The following is a 19,629-nucleotide window of genomic DNA, read 5'->3' as shown; positions in this document are numbered from 1 at the left end:
CCCCCCCCCCGCATTTTAGCACAAACTTACTGAAATTGAAGGGTTGGCCAGTCTCAGGCTCCGAATTAATTATATCGTCTCCTGGACGACACAACATCTTAGACCCCCCCCCCACCCCGCCAACATTCTTGACAAAACTGGTGATTCGCGGCGCCGTTAGTAGTCAACGAGTTTTGTGTGTTACTATAGTTACTATTGCCTATCCAGACATAGACCCACCAAAGTATCATGATTGAACATATACGGCGAGGCGTTTGTTGCACCCTTTTTGCTAAAGCATACATTCACACACAATGAAAATGACGCACTCACACACCCACATATATATAGTTTCGTTCCAACCCAAAATGTTAAGTCTACTCGATGTTATTGTGTTACAGTATGGTACTAATGCATTATAATGCACCAAATTTCAGTTCAGTGGCACAAGAGGTGTGACCGTGCAGGTGGTTGTTATCCATGGACCGTGTGAGAAGAACAGTAACTTTTGTACTATTTTTTGCACAATTGTCGACAGAGTACATAATCAACCCAGTACATTACGATAATAAAATATGCTTCCAAGTACCGATTATGCTTTCATTGAACCTTTCTTCATGGCAAGATCATTGGATTGTGGCGGAATAGACGCAAAATGCAGCATTAAAAGTGAATCAATTACATGTCAACTGATATTTGATACACTGTAAACCATCAAGCCCTGTAGTCTTTTTAAAGCTGGGTCAAGGAAGTATCTCATCTATATATGGGGTGGGGGGGGGAAGGGTGGGAGGGAGGACTTTTCAGAAATATGTGCAACTATTATGTGCGTATTTAGAGTTTAGTTTTTTGGTTTTATTGGAATTTACCATTGAAAGTGCAATTTTTTGTCTCTAGGGCCCCCATTGAAAATGGGCCGACGTTCTGTCAGCCCAATGGAATAGCTCCTGTTACTCTTTTTGTTCTTTCAATCTGTTTCGTTGTATTATGTCTTCCCTGTTATTTTTGTATTTTGAACAAGCTCAGTGCGAATAAAAAAAACCGGTCTACATTGATCTATTTTCCGTTAGTTGGTTCTGACGGCCCGCTAACTGTAACCATGTAGCTCTGTTTTAATTCTTCATGCTATAACCCATTTCAGAGGTGATACGTCATCATCAGCTGGTATCACCTGACCTAAAGTGAACTTTGTGATTTCTGTGTTTACATTATACATATGTCTAGAGCTATTGGAAAATGCGTGTGTTGCTTTTAGACCGTAGTTTTGCATGCTGTAAGAAGAAGGGTATTGATCGAACCAGCTTGTGAATGGTAACACGCTACTAAAGGACGGATTGGTTCAGCAAGTTGTGAACAGAAAGTCACGTGTGCAATTTATTACTCGCTAACATCGTGGGCAAATCTGACTACTTCATACTGTAAGTGTAACGTAATTTAAATAAAACTTAGTTATTGGCACGTTTGCTTTCTTTCTAATGATTTGAACTAAAGTTAGGCCACGGCTATAGCCAAACGTTTGCATTAGCGGACATATTTTTACTGTAGGTGTCAGTACTGGCTAGGCATTTCGTAGGTATGCTAGGCAGCAGGACCAATGTGAGGGATCTCGTAAAGTAATGCATACAAATTTTTAATTGGTCTTTTGTTCCATAGAATGCGTAAGCTATTGTAGTGCAGGCAATCATTCCAATCCAACAGACACCCTGTGCGTGCACCTCTCTGACACTTATCAGACTTTAACTTGATTGAACTTGTAAAGATATGGAACACTCAAGCCTCAGAGATAAAAGTGAAGTTATCATTGGGGGTTTTGTCTACATATATTCCATTTATAAAAATGTTGATGATATTTTTGTTCCTACTATTTTATTATTTTTCCAAAAATTATTATTTTTGGCTCATATTTTGACAGGCCTGGAGTTATCCCAGATTCAGTTGCAATTGGGGGGGGGGGGGGGGAGGTGGGAGCTTGTGTAATTTGAATAGCTTTCCTTGTATAATGTTAGTAATTGAGTTTCCATTTAAAGCCATGAGAAATAAGTTCACACCTTAAGTCAGTCCCAGCGGCATCGCCTATACATAATTTTTGTTTATATCCGAAAAATGTCATTTGCAAATGCCTGGTGTGGAAAGTTAGAAGCATTTTGTTTGTCAGTATTTGTTGCAGATTCATATACATGATTTCTCTCCAACTAAATAAGTTGAAATATGTCTTGTATTGTTGGTTTTGAAATATATGCTAACCATACTCTTTATCCAATAGATGGATAAAGTCTACATAAAGTTGAAACTTATGATGTCTGTGCAAGCGTGGAACCTGTACTTCTCGATTAAAACAGGGATAATCAATACATGGAAACTTTTGTTCTGTATAATTTATAACATTTTATGTAGTTTTAAAAAGAACATCCTTCCACTTTAGTGTTCAGGCTATTATGGTGAGAAGTAAACTTCTGGAAATTTTGTTGGCCTCACAAAAATTAACAGACCTATGCTAATGTCTCAAGTTAAAGTTTTCTTCAACTTAATGTGATTTTGCCAAAGTTTATATTTGCCAAAATTTAAATTCAATTTCTGGCCATACATACAGATTGTGTTTTAAATCCCCCCCCCCCCCCCATCCTACACATTTAGCTCCCAATGTGCCACCGTTCCTGAGAATGTGTTACTCCTTGACTGCCATAGTTATACTTGCTTGTGGGCATGATCCTTAAAAGCTGAAGCAAATCTACATTCCTGCATTAAACTGTGTTGATATATTGAATGCTATTCATGGTATTAAGTTCTTTCATGCTTTTACCCAAGACTAAATCAACCTCAATTGCTTTCCCAGATTAATAATGGGGTTTGGAGGAACTATTGGAATTGTGACATTTTTTGGACTGATTCTTGCTGTGTACTTCAGGGACACCTTTGATCCTGGTGAGAAAAATGGCCATCTTTAAACATTTTCTTACATCTCCAAAAAAAAAAAATGTGACATGAGAGAACTTTGAATTTAATTAAGTTATATCGCAGTTTTACCCAACCTCTCTGAGTATTACTCAAAATGAGGTGAAACTGATCAAGCTCGATGAGCTTAGTGTTTTCACCAAATGAAATTTAAGTCGCCATTCAGTTCTTAACATTTTATTATCCAAACACGAGCTTTAATTACTAATTAGTATTAGTCCATAAAGAAGGAATGTTGGGAAAATTCAAGAAGTGCGTTGTACAGTTCATTATTTGAAATGAAAATTGACTAACTGAAAAATACTAATGAAATTCATTGTTATGGGACTTCAGTACAGCGTAGCATTGAATAATTCATCATTATAACAATTACTTCATATCTACAACCCTTGTACTTTCAGGATGTGTCGTCTAGGAATTAGGTTTACTGTAGATATCAATGTCAATATTGATATTTCGACGACATATTAATTAAGTCAGTCTGATTCGATAGTCTGAGGTTCGTACAGTAGTGTCTAACACTTTTCTGTTACTTATTAAACAAAGGTTAATCTAGAAGGGAAGAAATGATCTTGCATATTATATTAAGATGCTAGAGTAGATGTAATGATAATGGTGTGATGATAGAAGATATCAAAAAAGTTCTCTTCAACTGGGTTAGTGCATCATATATATACACAGTATATATATACAGTATATATATATATATATATATACACAGTATATATATACAGTATATATATATATATATATATATATATATACACAGTATATATATACAGTATATATATATACAGTATATATATATACAGTATATATATATATATAAGGTGACCAGACGTCCCCGATTTTCGGGGACAGTCCCCGATTACAGTGTGCTGTCCCCGATGAACAAGTGTCCCCGAAAATGTCCCCGATTCGTCAAATGTTCAGGAATTTCGAAAATATCCCACATTATTAGTAAAATAATTGTAAAAACAAAATTTAGTCAAGTGTGCAGTCGCAAAACGGAACTGACCAGTAATTCATGTGGGCCAGTGTAAAGTGGAATATGCTAGATCGATCTAGCCTAGCATTCTTTTGTAAAGTAAGTAAGTTTCATCTATGAAAAAGCTACATTTTTGGAAATAAAATTGATTTAAAAAGTGCTTCTAAGTATCCCCATTTTACATCTAAGCACCTTAGGCACTTGAAAATTTTCCAAAGGGGAGGGGGACACCACCTCCCCTTATACCCCTTCCCCATATCAGTCACGCAATAAATGTCCCTGATTCCAGTCAGGGAAATATGGTCACCTTATATATATATACAGTATATATATATCCTCCTATGAAGAAATATGTTTAATCATTCTAAAACCGCAGTGAACAGTGATAGTGAATGTAATGATAAAGGCTAGAGATCTTTCTAGTTTCAATTTTCCCAGACATTATGTTATTAGCTCATGATGTGGCTGCATGTACAGTATTTGTCTAAATTTAAGTTATTAAGAACATAACTACTGTACTGTATGTACAAGAGGCTTGCCATACATGGGTATAGGTTAGTACATTTGTCAACCTTTCTTGCTTGTCGGATATCTGGTGAGTTAGAAAAGATTCGACTGAATTGGATGGATAGAATCATGGAAAAATTTTCTTCCATTTTTTTAATAAAGAGCCATTACTGTATTTAGTGAAGTTTGAAACTTAATTCAGTTTTCATTGTGGCTTTGATAACTCTTGGAAGAATCTCTCACTCATACTGTAAGTCTCTCATTACTCTGCCACATTCATTACCGCTAGGTACAGCCAGAGCTCTCATTATGTGTTATCAGGAAAGATAAGGCAGCAAGTGAATGTGATTTAACCCATCTGCATAATTAGTAGACTCTAATCTTGTTTCATTAAATTGCAGATACGATCAAAGGCAAACGGGTCGTCATAACAGGCAGCAGTACAGGGATTGGTGAACAGCTCGCTTATGAATATTCAAAGCTTGGGGCCAGAGTACTTATTACTGCTCGACGAGAGAAAGTATTGCAGGAGGTAGAGTATGGGTGCTTTAAAGTTCTCTACTTTAATAGGAAAATGTGTGTATTGCCTAAAGTACATGAAGTGAGAGATCAAATTAATCCCTATATTCTGAAAACTGTATTCCGATGCGTGAAATTAATCGGCAGAATCGCTGGAAATTTTTTGCATCTTTAGGTCGAAGTCCAATCCTATGCTTGACCGTATTACTCTATCCCTCATAAGAGTTTGTTTTGCAATAGATTCTCAGGAAACAGTACTGAAATACAGCAAATTGAAATTTTGTTACTTTGAGGTAAAACCATTTCTCTTTTATAAATATGCCCTAGACAACTGTGATAATACAAGCAATTGTTCAATATAAAACTTGTATTTTCAAACCATCAAATCCTTTTCTCCCCCTTGATATTCTTCTCAAAAGGTCGTCTCAAAATGCAAAGAGTTAGGTGCAACCGAAGCATTTTACATCCCACTTGACATGAGCAATAAGAGTGATACAGAGAAGTTAATACAGGAAGCAGAGACCAGGTTCGGTGGACTAGACCACCTGATCATGAATCACATCGCCAGCAATTATCTCCAGTTATGGAACGGAGATTGGGACAGGTACCAACAGGTAGGTCATTCATTACCACTCTCTTTCCAGTGTGTTTATATTAATATACAATGTATCTATATACACAGGTTAATACAATCTTGTCAAGTTGGGTACTGTATTTAGGGTTACCATATGTCCAGATTTTCTCCAGATTTCCCCCAGGTATATCCTTTTCTCTCTATAGTTTGCTTGGCTGTCCAGATAGATTAACAACATTTAGAAGAAAGTCTGAAGTTTTAGGTAGTTCCCACAGAAGTTTGTAATAATTATTGTTGAAAAAATGTCTTTACTCGTATTGGCCTTACATCAGCCTATTCAATGTTAGCACAGATAGGCAAATTGTCTGCCAAAGCAACGGTCCTTCAGCCGTTCCAACTTACAAGGCATATTGCAATTTTGTCCAGTTAAATCCCCCTCCCCCCTCCCCTCCACCCTCATTGAAATAAACATTTCCACAGAAAAAGAAAAGGGGAACCCCTCAACTGAGACCTATCTCTCAGTCTGTGAAAACTTGTCTTCTTTCCTTCAAATAGAATATGGTCACCCTAATTTCTTTACTGTATTTGTGTACTAAACAAACCTGATGCCAACTTCAGGTTAGTTCTCTATCATGATAGTTCAAAGTCATAAATATTCATACTTTTTATGAAAGGTTCCTGAATGTCCATTATCACAAACTACTGGGACTGGGGGGAAGGTTTGATTGATGTATAGACAATTCAATACTTGCAAATTATTTAGGGATAAAATGATCATGCATACAGTAGTTGTCCTTTGTTTCAGAGTGATGAAAGATTGTAGGACCGTTGAAAATCATTATCTATCTTATTGGACTTATCTCACGAGAACCGTACGGATTTCAAAGCTAATTCTACACGTTGCTTGATTATAGATGCTTGAAATCCTTCTTTCACACATATTGCTCATGTTTGAATGTGTGATAACATAGAGTTTATGACTTTAAAACAATTTTCATGAAGTTTTGAATGCAATTGTTTATTTGCTAATTTCATATGCAGGTGATGGATGTCAACCTTAAAGCCTATGTGTCCCTAGCAACAAGTGCTACTCCTCTACTGAACAAATCTAAAGGAAGTATCGCAGTTTTGTCATCTGTGGCAGGTAGGTGTCTGTATTATATTTCACCTTTTGTTGTTTACATGATGGAATATGATACATTAAATGGAAAAGATTGTCCTTTTTCAAGTTATGACATTGTCTCAAAGTATTGGTTGGAATAAATTAGCTTATAACTATCTTTTTGCCATTTAACATACCACCAGCTAACTCAGCGTTGCTAACATGATAAATCCATGAGCTGACAAATTTCATCTGTTTCACTACAAATATCAAACTTAAGTAGTTACCTAATGTTAAGAATTGTCACTGACCCCCTAAACACTCTTCACGCTGACAATCCGTCATTAGTTTACGAAGATGTGCGTTCACTAGAAATTTACCACATAAGATTGTCTTCGGTCCAGATTTAAAACACAGTTAATTGTCATTATGGCTATTGCCTTATTATCTCCCTAATAATCAAGTCAGGGAATATTCCAATGCTGTTGCTTTGTTTCTGCCTTTTAAGGACACTAACATATTAACTGTGTAAACAAAATTGGTCTCACTTACCTTAAAGAGTTATTAATTTTCAAACCATCTGTGTTAACCTCAATTGTTAGTAGCTAAAGTTACGGTCTCCATTCATTCCTTGAGTCTCTATAATCCCTCCAATCAATCTTGCCAGGTGTTAAAATATTTAAAGAAAAACAGATAATTTGGGTGAGAAAAAAAATCTTGCAGAGGCAGTAATAATGGAAGCTTTGAATATGCATGCATAGTGTTATAAGTCAATGTTCTTTTATTTTTGCTATCACATGTTGGTTGTGATGCTGTGAAAGTACTAAGACCGAAAACACTTCTATTTTTAATATTTTTTCGCTTCTCCACTTTGCATCTCATAATTTCTCGCTAATATCGCATCTCTCTCACAGGAAAGATTGGCGTTCCATTTTCTGCACTATACTCCTGTTCCAAGTTTGCTCTCAGTGGATTTTTCAATGCCTACCGATTGGAACTTGGTCTACAAGAAATGGATATAAGCATAACGGAATTCATAATAGGTGAGTGGATCCATCAAACTAATACACTGCATCAATTTGAAATCATCTTTTTATAACTTCTAGTTCTAATTCATTTTAAACTTGGAAATAAAACTCCAAAGGATGTATTTTATATACATTTGAACATCTGTGGCTTACATCTTCATTTCTGAGATATCAAACAGCTGAAGTAGTTTTAAGCTATGTGATTCACCAGATTTTTCAAGTAGTTTCTCCTTCCTCCCCCTTCCCCTACCCCCTCCCCCCCACACACACACTTCACCACCAAAGTAAGCTAGGATAACGGTGATGTAAGAGTCAAATGAAAAATCTCAACTTGTGATATTAATGTAACTTGCAAGATGGTTTCATTTGAGTGCATTTGATGGTGTTAGAAATTTGCTGTAAATGCAGCCAGCTGTTTTAAGTTCCTGACATTATCTTGTTTGCTTTTGTGGACTACATGACAAGTATAAGATTTCAAAAATTTCTTGAGTGATTCCCTTTTGGAAAAAGTTACTCTTGTCCCAGTACTACTCTAGGTTCTAATAACTGTACCATTGAAGATGGAAAGACATTAACATTTAGTCACTACCCAACTATCTTGGTGTGTTACTACTTTCTAGCATGTAAGGTGCAATGATGATGTTTTTCAGAGGGAAATTACAAAACAACACTTTCACCAAAGTATTTGCATATATCTGATTAACATGTGACATCACAATCATGTTCACGCTGTTAAAACTTTTTGGGGCTTGTGGCAAGTTTCAATTTCAAAGTTTCTTTGAACCTGTAAATCAGATACAGATATGCTTCAGTGAAGTGCAGTCTTGTATCTTTCGAGTTTTCTATAATTAATTTGAATAAGAAAACCTCTCGCCTATTCCTAAGTTCTCAGAGAGATGTACATAGAGCTATGCGAAGGACAAAGTTTTACATTAACACAGAAACAATTTTTCCATCCGTGCCAAGTGATGTCCTACCTTGCTTGCTCTTTGATCTTTTAGGGAGCATCGACACGAAGAATGCCAAGGAATACTCCAAAGCAGTCTTTGACGAAAACATCTTCTCAACGTCAGCCACCGATACTGCCCACAGAATTATGAAGGGAACGCAGGAAAGAGAACGCATAGTCTATTATCCAGCCTACGCGTTTGCATACACCGTGTTTAGGGACATACTTCCAGGAATGACAGATAAATTACTTCTTGCCTCCATCAAAACCGATGCAGTGGAAACAGTTTCTAAGAAACCTTAATCTGATATTTCTGTAAAAATAAGTCAACTTTTTTAAAGGGACTATACAAAGTGAAGCAAACGTAAGGCTAGCTAGCATGACTCGATTTTACCAAAATTCGGTGACGACGGTCACCATCGGTTTGTATCACCGTGGAAACTAGTGGGACAGAGAGAGACTGTCACAAAATTTCCAAGACACCATGTGAAATGATATTCCAAAACTGTAAAACAATATACGAAAATGTACATTGCAAGTTTGTGACACTCTGTGGCCATTTTAGATATTATAGCAGTTTTTGCGCATATTATAGTCTCTTTAAAAGGGTAGAAATATAAAGAAATGATAAGTGCAAACAAAGAAAACAATGAACAAATTCTTCATCCTCTTAATTAATCAGTGAACAAGTAAGGTTTGCGATGGGCTTGGGCAAAAGGAATATATGTGATGGTGATGGCATGTGTGTGTATATGTATGTGACACTTGCTTGTAAACATGGTAACTCAAAAATTCAATGGTGGATTAACTTCATACTTGGTATGTGGATCCGTCGTATTGAGTATAAGACTCCTAATGTTTCCTGTAAAGTTCAATGGTCATTTGGGGTCAACAGAGGTCAAAGTCTGAAAACTTTGTGAACATGATAACTCAAAAAGTACACCTTTGTTGAACTTCATATACATGGTATGCAGATTCAGCTTGTTGAGTACAAGAATTCTAATGAAATTGGTGTAGGTCAAAGGTCATTTGCGGTCAACATTTAAATGAAAGTCGACCAAAATCTATTCTGCAGAATGAGATATATAAAAAAAATTGCGAATACTTGATTGTATTTGCTACTGTGCGCTTGAACGTTTTAGTGCCTTACATTTCCAGTTAACTCTTTCAAAAAAGGTCTTGTTGAAATGACAACCCTAGCTAGGGTGGCAAGAATATCCCCCGATTTACTGACAGTAGGTACAGTGATCACAGCCATCTTCCAACACAAACTGGTAAATTTGCTATGAATGTATAAACTTCAGACCATTTGTTGTACTTACACTTTCAATCATATACCATTTCTACAATATCCACTGGATATTCTTGTTCTCTTTAACCACATTCATTGTATATCAAGAGCAAAGATAACACAGAAATATATCCAATGAAAACAAAAAGGTTTTATTCAGCAGAGATTTGGAGAGGCACCCGTCTCTCTTCCATCTGCCAAATAAAGCACTTAATTTTTTTGATATTACCTCAAAATTCTGTCACCTATGGAAGTATCATAAATTTGCTATTTCATTATTTCCTTTTGAAGTAGTGGTGGTAAGCCAGTGGGTGTCGGAGGAGCAGAGTACATGTTAGCCAAATCTACCTCTTATTTCATTACCAAACAAGTTCTTTCTGCATGTTCTGAAGAAACAGTAATGTTGTGAAATTCCTCTTGTAAAGAGCTATTTTACTTAGGCCAATTTACAAGTCCTCTACGCAAGTCGCTGCAGCTACTTTTGCAGTAAATCTGGAATTTGTTTATATGTGGGGTGGAGGGGGGTTGGGTGGGGTTCATGCTGGTCTTCTGAAGGAACAACAATGTTTTGAAGTACCTCTTGCAGAGATATCTTTCCTTTGCAGAAATGTTGGATTGTATATCTATAATGGATGGGTGGTACAACAAATAAGCTGGAGGTAATCACACTGCAATCATATTTGTAGTGGTCAAGTTTGCTGCCTGGAGGGGGATGGCAGGCCAAGAGAAGGCTTCTTAACAGTAAAAACAAATTTGCTCACTCTTATCTTTATATATATATTGTGAAGGAGAGTGGGTCATTATTTCATCTTTGCCCACAAGAGTCCCCATCACCTATGCCCTAAGAAATGCAACCGACCTTCACAGTGTTTCAATTTTTATTTGTACTATTAAAATGAAGCAAACAGAAATCTGTCTAAACAGTAAAAGTTAGTAAGGGCTCTCACCTATGAGTGATAAAGACAAATTTGTTTAAATCTTTCATTTTTAACATTAAAAATGTTTTTGCTGATTGTTAAATTAAGAATTATAGCAGCTTTCATGACATTCATTGTAAATTTACTATTTTCTTTCCAAGAAGTCTCACAAATATGTAATTTTTTTGTAATAAAGATTTATTGATAAACAACATATTATGGATGAGGTACCTGTGAGATAACTGGGTCACATGTACACATACAATATCATTGACATTCATTAATGTCTGTACGTATTCATTAAGATCATTGGTGGCAACATCAACTTATTTTCAGTTAAAGTTGAATTGGTAGTTCATTTCTGATTTCACAGACTAGGATATCATTTCTGCCAAAGTTTTGCAAAATATTGTTGACGTACAATTGCCACGATGATCCATAACAATATCGACATTCAATTGGTTATTTGCAAAGCTTAACTAGTTTGTATTTCTCACATTCATGGTATTCTTAAATCATTTACATTTATCACCTCATCCATTTACCCAAAGAAACATTCAGCTGGACAGATAATTGAAATCATATTTCATCAGGAAAAAAAAAAAAAAATAGATTGCTTCTCTTTAGAAGACCAATATGATAAACTTGAAAAATTTCTCACCATAGTTCTTTGATTATGATCTGTATTGTATTCACTTTTTAAATTTATGCTTTCCTCTCATCAGAACAAAAAATTCAATATTGCATGAAGTGCAGACTGGATTATCATATATATACCGTTGTAAATGTTTGTACTTATATAACACAATCAGAAAACTTTGAAATTATTTGAATTCATGTAAACTTTTGCTTGTCATCAACTGTTTTATACAGTAACAATTTATTAGTACCGATCATCATATTATATGACGTAAGAATTCATCTTTCACCAAAGAGCAATAAAAGCTTTAATTTACAGTAAATCTATGAGTCTCTCCTTTTGATGTCATATAAAGAGTAACCCTTGTACAGTAAATCTGTGCTCCTCTGTTCACAGGAAAAAACTTTGTTTTGAATATGCCACGCTCTGATCATTGCACCATGCTTGACTGTTAAAGTACTACGGACACTTCAGTGTCCTTGAAATAAAGGTTGTAAAAACAAAGGAAATAACATAAACAGAAAATTAAGTAGTCGCTCCCTTTACATCAACAATGTGCATAATTAGCTTATGTTTATTCATAAATAAAACTAGAATTTAGAAATGACTTGTAAAGTGGTCAATCTTTGATGGATTTTGATGGGAGTTGCAGTTATTTTCATGACTTCTGATGCCTGTTAGAGTGATTATGACGATGTTGCTCATAGGTGTCCGTAGACCATTAAATCACCGTAAAAGTCTCAAACTACATGAACTCTTCATTTTGTCCATGAAACTCACACCAATGGATAATCTAATTAGCTATAACACATGAGGGGCACAGAGGTGGCAGTGACCTTACTCTATGCAGACTAATCTGCCACCCTCCCCTCGCCCCACCATCATGTTTACAAAAACATCGCAAGTCGCAGTGTATGAGTAACATGTACCTCCTTAAACCTTCCAAAATCAGACTTCTTGGCCATACAGGCCTGCAATAGCTCAACTATTTGCATAGGAAATGATAATACATTAAATTAAATTGGTGGGACACAAAATTTTCTCTACTGGATGAAATGGGTTGCAAAACAATGTTAAGAGCTCATTAACTATACAGATCTCTTAGGTAGAAAGGAAACCAAATATGTGTGAACATTCATCATAAATGGCAAAAATTTACTATCCAACTTAGCCCCATTGAACAGTGATAGTTGGTAATAACCTGAAGTTTTGCAGTCTCATTTAAAAGTTTGGGTCTGAGCTTCCCTTTTTTCTTCTATATGGGAGGGTCTCTGGATGGCAGCACTCCACTGTCACCCATTCTCGAGCACTCTCTCAAGTGATTCCCTCACAAACTGGTTCAGAGCAGAGGTTTCTAAAATTCCTCTCAAAGCTGGTTGCACTGTTCCTTCGTCACACTGTTGCAGTAGTCTGAGACATTCCTCGACATTCTTTCTAAGATTTTCTCTGGCTAGTTTGGGGAAAATAAAATAAAGATGGGGTATGAATTTGATGTGATATAATGACAGCTTTAAGATTACATAGTACAAGAATGTTAAATCTGTTAACCTCAGAAATGCAATAAACATTGTGTTACATGATGATAACACACTCAGAAACCTGCTACAGTATGGTTTCGGTGAAGCAAGATGGTAGTACATTCAAAATCGTATTCTGCTTTTCATGAGATTCACTTGAACTACGTATTCAACAATTCATATGATTTTGGTCAATCTTATATCTTTTGTCGAAACATCACAATCGGTTGGTATAGCAGTCAATGTCGGGGATGTAGCCAAATTTATACGATATAATTCATAGAACTCATACAGTGAAAATTAGTGTTAGAAAACAAAAACTTTATAAAAACGTATCGATTAGCTTTTAGATGTAACAGTTGATCATACTCTAAGAAAGCCTTGCTTCTATTACTAATGAGTATCTTGTTTTACCGACTTTCTCAAACTATACATATTTATGTATAATATGATATTTTCAAAATTAGAGGGCTCAGCAAACTGGAAATGCAATTGGATCGATTCGAGCAAAAGGTTTCCTTTCACTAACAAAAGCTAAATCTAGCTAAATCTAAGTTACACAAAAATTTGTAAATATACCGACAAAATATGCTGTTTTATAGGAATAGTTTATTCTCCTTGTCCCCTCCCCCCCCCACACCTCACCCAACAATTTGTACTTTTCTACTTAGCCAGTCTGCATCCCAGTGGTTTTGCATGATGTGATTTTATAAGTCTTTCTGTTGTCAATTATTCTCATTGCAGTAAATCAATTCAACAAAAAACTGTATGATCTTCGGCAAAAGTGTTCCACCAAAGCATGGACAGAACCATCAGAGCCTCTGTACCTAATTTGACAGGGAAGAGGGAATGGGGAAGTTAAGGAATCTAAAGTATGCAATTTATTGTAATTAAAAATAAATGATATTTGATATAAAACATAACACAAATTACCGGTGCTGGTTATATTGAATGAATGGATTGAAGAGATGTCAGACAGTAATATCAAGAGAACTTTAGTCAGCTGAACAGAATGAGCTGGAATCCTGAAAAAAGAAAGTTTGAAAAGAATTTAAATTAATAGAGTCATATCTACAACAAGACACAGTCAACCATATTTAGATGAATGAAGGTTTATGTAATGGGCCAGTAAAACTCCTCATAAGGTGGATCCTAGGCCTACCACTATTGTTGGTTTAAGTTTAGTACAGGTCTACAAAGTAATGGAGGGTGATAAACTATTTATCACTTTATGTATTTTGGGGGTATCTAGTTACAATGCAATCTGAATTTGATGTAAACAACTACTCTTCCCCGGGATGATCTCCAAACAAAACTGATTTTGGTTGTCCAAGAAATTTGGTTGTCTCTGACGACCATGAAAATATTTGCACTGCCAACTCGCAGACAGTACCCTATGTTGGTGCTGGAAACAATGACAGTGTTAGGTAACACCAAAATCCCAAACGTTTGCACCAATGTTTGAAAATACCACTTCTGTGAAAGAAACTGACCAAGAAATGTATACGACAAATAACTTAAAAAATCAAGCACTAGTGACTCTGTGATGTCATTTTTTTAAAGTTGCTCAAGTTACTTCAATATCATTGTAATGAACACTTAAAACCATTCTCCATAACAACTATCAAATAAAATGACGATTTCTCGTTGTAATTTGTTGTTCAAGCGAAAGCAATTATTTACGTACTGTATTTGAGTTGGCTTCTCCTTACATTAATCTAAGAAATAGAAAGATTTAGTTTAAAGAAACAAAACAATATCAGTTGTATGCATATCTTCTTATGTCACTCACCTCGGCCATGTTTCTATGATGGTCACCTTCAAAGCCTCGAGGATCTCTGACCGTGATATTTCTTCCTTACCGTCACTCACTTCCATATAAGTGACTATAACTCGTAAAAGTCTCTGAAGAAGTAACAAAGATGAACCAATTTATGATCCGAAATAGGGTAGGGACTTAATACAAGATTGCATTTTCTACAAATGATTAGCAAAGTAAATATTCTATCACCTAAGTACTCAGTGTTTACTCCCAGTCAAGTGTTCACAGTGAACAAAAAAAGAAAAGGAAAAAAAACAGAAGTACTTTTGACATAAACACTTATAAGGTATAGTAGAGTGTGAACATGGGATTTGGGGTTTTGTCCCTTCAAACTCTGCCTCACATATATCGTAACCTTTCTATTCTTCATCTAAAAGGGATTGTCCTTTGACAGAATAGTTTTAACATTTGCTGCATTTGTTTTTTGGATCAAAAGGGAAGAGTCACATCCAAAGGAAATGTTTTGTTACAAAATGTTTGAATTTTGTGAAATCAAGTTAAATTTTAAGAGTACCATTCTGACAAATACCAGATGAGCGACATATCATCAACGAAGGAATGAGATGAAAATTGTTTTAGATAATCAAAGATTCCTACGCCATGACTTGTCGGTGTGTGTGTGTGTGTGTGTGTGCATGAGGGTGGGGCCGGAGGAGAGGGGGGTGTCATTCCTTTTTGGTTGTACTCACTTTCATGTGCCTCAGTACAGTGATTTTCATCACCTTAATGAGATTTGGTAAGAATTTGGCAAACTCTCGCCTCAAAGCCAACTTTTGCTCTCCTTCCATATTGCATAAGATTATTTGGAAGACTTTGTCGTATCGATTCGGTCTCCCGGGGGAGTTGCCGTCCCCCTTCTGTTTCCGCTCCGAGACGGCCAGGGTACTGAGTAGACATGGGAGCAGCTCTCTCATCAATGCACCCTCTTGCTGGTAAAGGAGGGGCTCCAACGCCTCATAAATCACTTCACTTCTGCCATACCATCTCAACTCTGTTGGATCCTGCATGATAAAGGTACACACAAGGAATAAATTACACGATATGGTACCAAAAAGAAGAAGAAAATTGGAAATTATTAGCTTGGAAGATCTGAAAATGGGTTTGCAAAATTTCAGATTTTCTTTTGACTCCCTGACATAGATTGAGAATAAATCAATGTGATATCTGATTTCTCTGTAATTAAATGTCAATTTAAAGTTCTTTGAAGGTCCCTCTCCCAAACTGTTAACAAATAACATGATCTCTAACTCTGTTGGATCCAGAAATGTCAAGGTAAACACAGAGGATAGTTTACCTGATGGTTTTTCAAAATATTTTTTATGAAGGCATGGGATGAAACTCTGACAACCCTGCAAACTGTTACACATCATTTCCAATTTCTAATGCATCCCTGAAGCAACTGTAATATACTTCAACATGATACCTGATTTCTATAATTTAATGTCAAATTAAATTGTTGTTTGTACTGGTTCCCTCCAAAAGTCCTAATCCAGCTATCCCATATCCTTATTAATCTCTGCAAATGACAGTGGATGCCATGAAATATATCAAAGTGTGTACCCTAAACTAACACTTGTAAAACGCTAAAGTATGGGAAACCCAACCCCTTGTGAAATTAAGAAGCGTTTTGACTAATAACACTTACCACTTCATTGACAATATGTTGTAGACATCTTATTCCTAATAACTTGTTTGTGGGCTGTAAAAGCAAGGAAACAAAAACAAGGCAAAAATGATACAAATTTCTCAGAAACAGTCAGCTCTTTTCTCTAAAAATATCAAATTTCAGTTGCTTTATAAAATCGAAACTATACCAAAACTTAAGAAAGCTAAAACGTTTCTTTTTATTTCAATGGCTGTTCAACTGTATGTAATCTTAGAATTATATATGTATAACACTGATCATCAAAACTTTTACCATCTTAAAGACCACCGCTGACCTCTAGTTTCAATGCAAATGTGAAGTTACTTTAGCTCTTGCGACTGTGACTTGCATCAATCTATTCTTGTTGTTGTTATTGTTGTTGACATACCATGTGCATAATGTATATTTCACTAGTACCATTTGCATCAATTGCTTGTATAGTATATCCATTCACAAACCCAAGACCCTTTCCACCTTAGCTCATGTTGTCTCAAGTCAGATAAAAAGCTTTGAACCTGGATATTTCTGTCACAGATAGAGATGACAACCAACCCAATGGTTGTAGGGTGGGAGTGGGGGAGGGGGGGAGATGGTGAAGGAGCAAAATTTCTTCCAGGCCTTAACAAGTACTTCTAGTTTTGTTGTAAAGTCTCATAGGCCTATTCGCTACTTACGTGATAATCATCAACAAAGAGCAGTGCAGGTGGCAGCAGAGAATTCAAATGTTCACCAACAAAAGGATGCTGTTATTGACGCAAGAAAGAGACACAAGTTAAAAGATATGTAGTATGACCTCTCCCTATCTACAGTATGACTTCATACAATGTCCTTTAAACTTAACTTGAAATTGATATATTTGCCCCTTTTTCCAAATTCCGTGTTAGTCCTTTTTTTTTCATTTTCTCGCAACAGAATTTCATAATAAACATAATTCATAGTGTCCATCGCAAAGCCATGTATGTCTATGAGAAGACTTGATATGTATAGGTCTAGTTTTAATCTCCACTGTGCATGTCCATGTCAGGTAGAAACAGAAATAGCTTAGGAAATAACTATGAACTCAACTGGAGAGTGTCAACCACATACATCCATGAAATTTGCATGTAAAATATCTTGTGGAGTGAAAAAAGACTAATAACATGAGAATTAACTGATAAAAACTTGACAAGCTATCTAGCAGTGATTCTAGCAAAGTTCTTGAACTGAAGACGTTAGAGAAACATTAACTGTCTTTAATAAATGCCCAACCAGTAACATAAATCACTTAGTCATGTACTTCTGATCTTCTGACGTTAGTATCTACCTTCATGTGGGAGAGGAACCACCAGAATACTTGTCGACTAGCCGGTTCTTTCTTCCAATTAGTTTTGTTCATCCTCGTTTTCAATAACTGGAATGCAGCCCCGAAGATGCCATCCTGAAAGACAAGGTCGTCAGGAGGCTCCTCTACTTCTGAGTAACCGCAGAGGAGACGAAAAATGGAGGGACTAGATGAGGCTCCAAGAATTACATCAAGAAGATCTAAACAGGATGGTAAAGAGGAGAGACTTAAAAGTAGGGGTGAGAGGAGTGGGAGCGAGACTGTTGTAACAGTGTTCTTTCATGTCAGATAAAAATTCATCCTGTTATAGTAGATTTAGTGAGGCCTTTCCTTGAGTTTGTTTGAGGGACAAAGAGTGTTGTGCTTGATGTCAAAGCACTCGTACATGTGCAATTTTGATGGACAACCAACTACTCCCTTTGCAAAAAGTTTACACTGTCCATGAGATAACCATATAAGAGGGTTCTTTTGTAAACTGTATTCTTTGAAATCAGGTAGAATGAAGTTAAGTACATTTAGTCAGGCCTTTCTTTATAAGGTTAGTAAGTAAATTCATACACAAGTGTTACAGGTTGTACAGTTTTCTGATTAAATTTGATTTGATTTTGTTTTTTTTGGACAAGCAATACTATGCTGAGGTTGCCTGAGGGAGTGAGGAAAGTACTGTGCTTGTTGTCAAAGCACTCTACATATATGCAAGTCTGTTGGACAATCAACCTTTGCACAAAGTTTGTATTGTCTATGGGATAACAAGTGCTGTCTGAGAACATCTCTGCATGTTTGCCTACGACAACGAATGCAAAATAGTCACCCATAAAATACTTAATCTGCTATCACAAGAAACAAGGCAAAGACGTAGTGTATCGGTCAAAGTGTCAGCCCCACAATCATTAGGTACCTGGTTCAAATCTTTTACCAGGAACCAGACTTCTCCGTTTCAAAATTGCCGATTTGCAATGTTTGCAGATTATTCCATGGAATTTGGTTTTTCTAATTTTATAGTTTAAAAATTTGGAACTGAGTTTAGTTCCATTCTTTCAATGGTTTCAAAACAACATTGTTCACCATAGCTGCATTTCAGTGATGATGTGCCTTAGTACTTGTATTAGTAATTATGGTCAGGTACTGAGGTAAACTCTTGTCTGTTGGATGGGAAGTTTATTGGCAATCCCGGGAGCAGGAAGTTGGTGCGACGATTACTGGCCTGACTTGTAAACTCTCAGAACACTCATCAAAAAGAGAAGGCTTGGTATAAGCCAGTGTTCACTCACATTATGCATTACATTGAGAGGGTTTCAAAATGAGTATCTTCTGGCTTGGGAAATACTTAACTAAACCATATGACTAATTTAGGTCCTTGATACTGATACTTAAAAGGGCGAATATATCTTACATTTATTATTATGTTTCTATTATTATCTTTGTATTCCTCCATTTTCCTTTCAAGCATTCAAAAAACTAATAATACAAACTTGACCCCTCACCCCTCTCTAAACGACTTTGGTCTTTTATTGCTATGAGGAAGCTATTTATTTCAATGTATGGATTCAAACTGACAATTTTACTCACCTCTGGACATTTTCTGGCAGGACTTGTTAGACCAGTCATGGTTGCCATGGTAAGAAGCACACAAAATGGCGCATACACCACAGGTACCAGTCAAAACTTTCCTGGTGAACTTTTGACGCTCGGAAGTGTTTGACAGAGGCGTCGAGCCCTCACTACAGATTCCATTCTCTCTGTAAATTTTATAAACTTGCTTAAGAGCTGCTAGGCCATTCTCCTGGGCTCTGCTTATGAATTCTTCACTGAAAGCTGGTGAAAATGAGTAAAAATTTTATAGACTAGGTCAAAGTGCCAGTAGTTTGTCTCTACTAC

General features: G+C 36.2%; 2 protein-coding genes across 3 annotated transcripts in view; one reads left to right on the top strand and one right to left on the bottom strand.

Moving 5' to 3' along the window:
* Positions 1 to 1,198: 1,198 nt before the first annotated feature.
* Positions 1,199 to 10,037, top strand: LOC139966751 (hydroxysteroid 11-beta-dehydrogenase 1-like protein). Of its 2 annotated transcripts, none has more exons than XM_071970083.1 (7): positions 1,199 to 1,397; positions 2,813 to 2,901; positions 4,828 to 4,958; positions 5,365 to 5,559; positions 6,561 to 6,663; positions 7,536 to 7,664; positions 8,651 to 10,037. In XM_071970083.1, exons 2-7 carry the CDS (start codon positions 2,820 to 2,822, stop codon positions 8,899 to 8,901), a joined length of 891 nt encoding a protein of 296 aa, XP_071826184.1. In that variant the 5' UTR covers positions 1,199 to 1,397; positions 2,813 to 2,819; the 3' UTR covers positions 8,902 to 10,037. The 2 variants fall into 2 exon arrangements, with proteins under 2 accessions (XP_071826184.1, XP_071826183.1); XM_071970082.1 differs by lacking the exon at positions 1,199 to 1,397 and adding an exon at positions 1,536 to 1,592.
* Positions 10,038 to 10,172: 135 nt separating this feature from the next.
* The window catches only part of LOC139966750 (TELO2-interacting protein 2-like), a 15,478-nt gene continuing 6,021 nt past the window's right edge, over positions 10,173 to 19,629 (bottom strand). The window contains exons 3-10 of the mRNA XM_071970081.1: positions 19,321 to 19,566; positions 17,734 to 17,951; positions 17,105 to 17,173; positions 16,431 to 16,484; positions 15,475 to 15,786; positions 14,756 to 14,868; positions 13,897 to 13,988; positions 10,173 to 12,896 (exon numbers count right to left, since the gene is read on the bottom strand). Coding sequence (XP_071826182.1) covers positions 12,739 to 12,896; positions 13,897 to 13,988; positions 14,756 to 14,868; positions 15,475 to 15,786; positions 16,431 to 16,484; positions 17,105 to 17,173; positions 17,734 to 17,951; positions 19,321 to 19,566 — 1,262 coding nt within the window. The 3' untranslated portion in view covers positions 10,173 to 12,738. The remainder of the gene's footprint in view (positions 12,897 to 13,896; positions 13,989 to 14,755; positions 14,869 to 15,474; positions 15,787 to 16,430; positions 16,485 to 17,104; positions 17,174 to 17,733; positions 17,952 to 19,320; positions 19,567 to 19,629) is intronic.

This window comes from Apostichopus japonicus, chromosome 4, assembly GCF_037975245.1.
Source record: "Apostichopus japonicus isolate 1M-3 chromosome 4, ASM3797524v1, whole genome shotgun sequence".
NCBI classification, from domain to species: domain Eukaryota; kingdom Metazoa; phylum Echinodermata; class Holothuroidea; order Aspidochirotida; family Stichopodidae; genus Apostichopus; species Apostichopus japonicus.
Note: the sequence above shows the minus strand (reverse complement) of the source record. Positions and strands in the feature narration are given on the sequence as shown.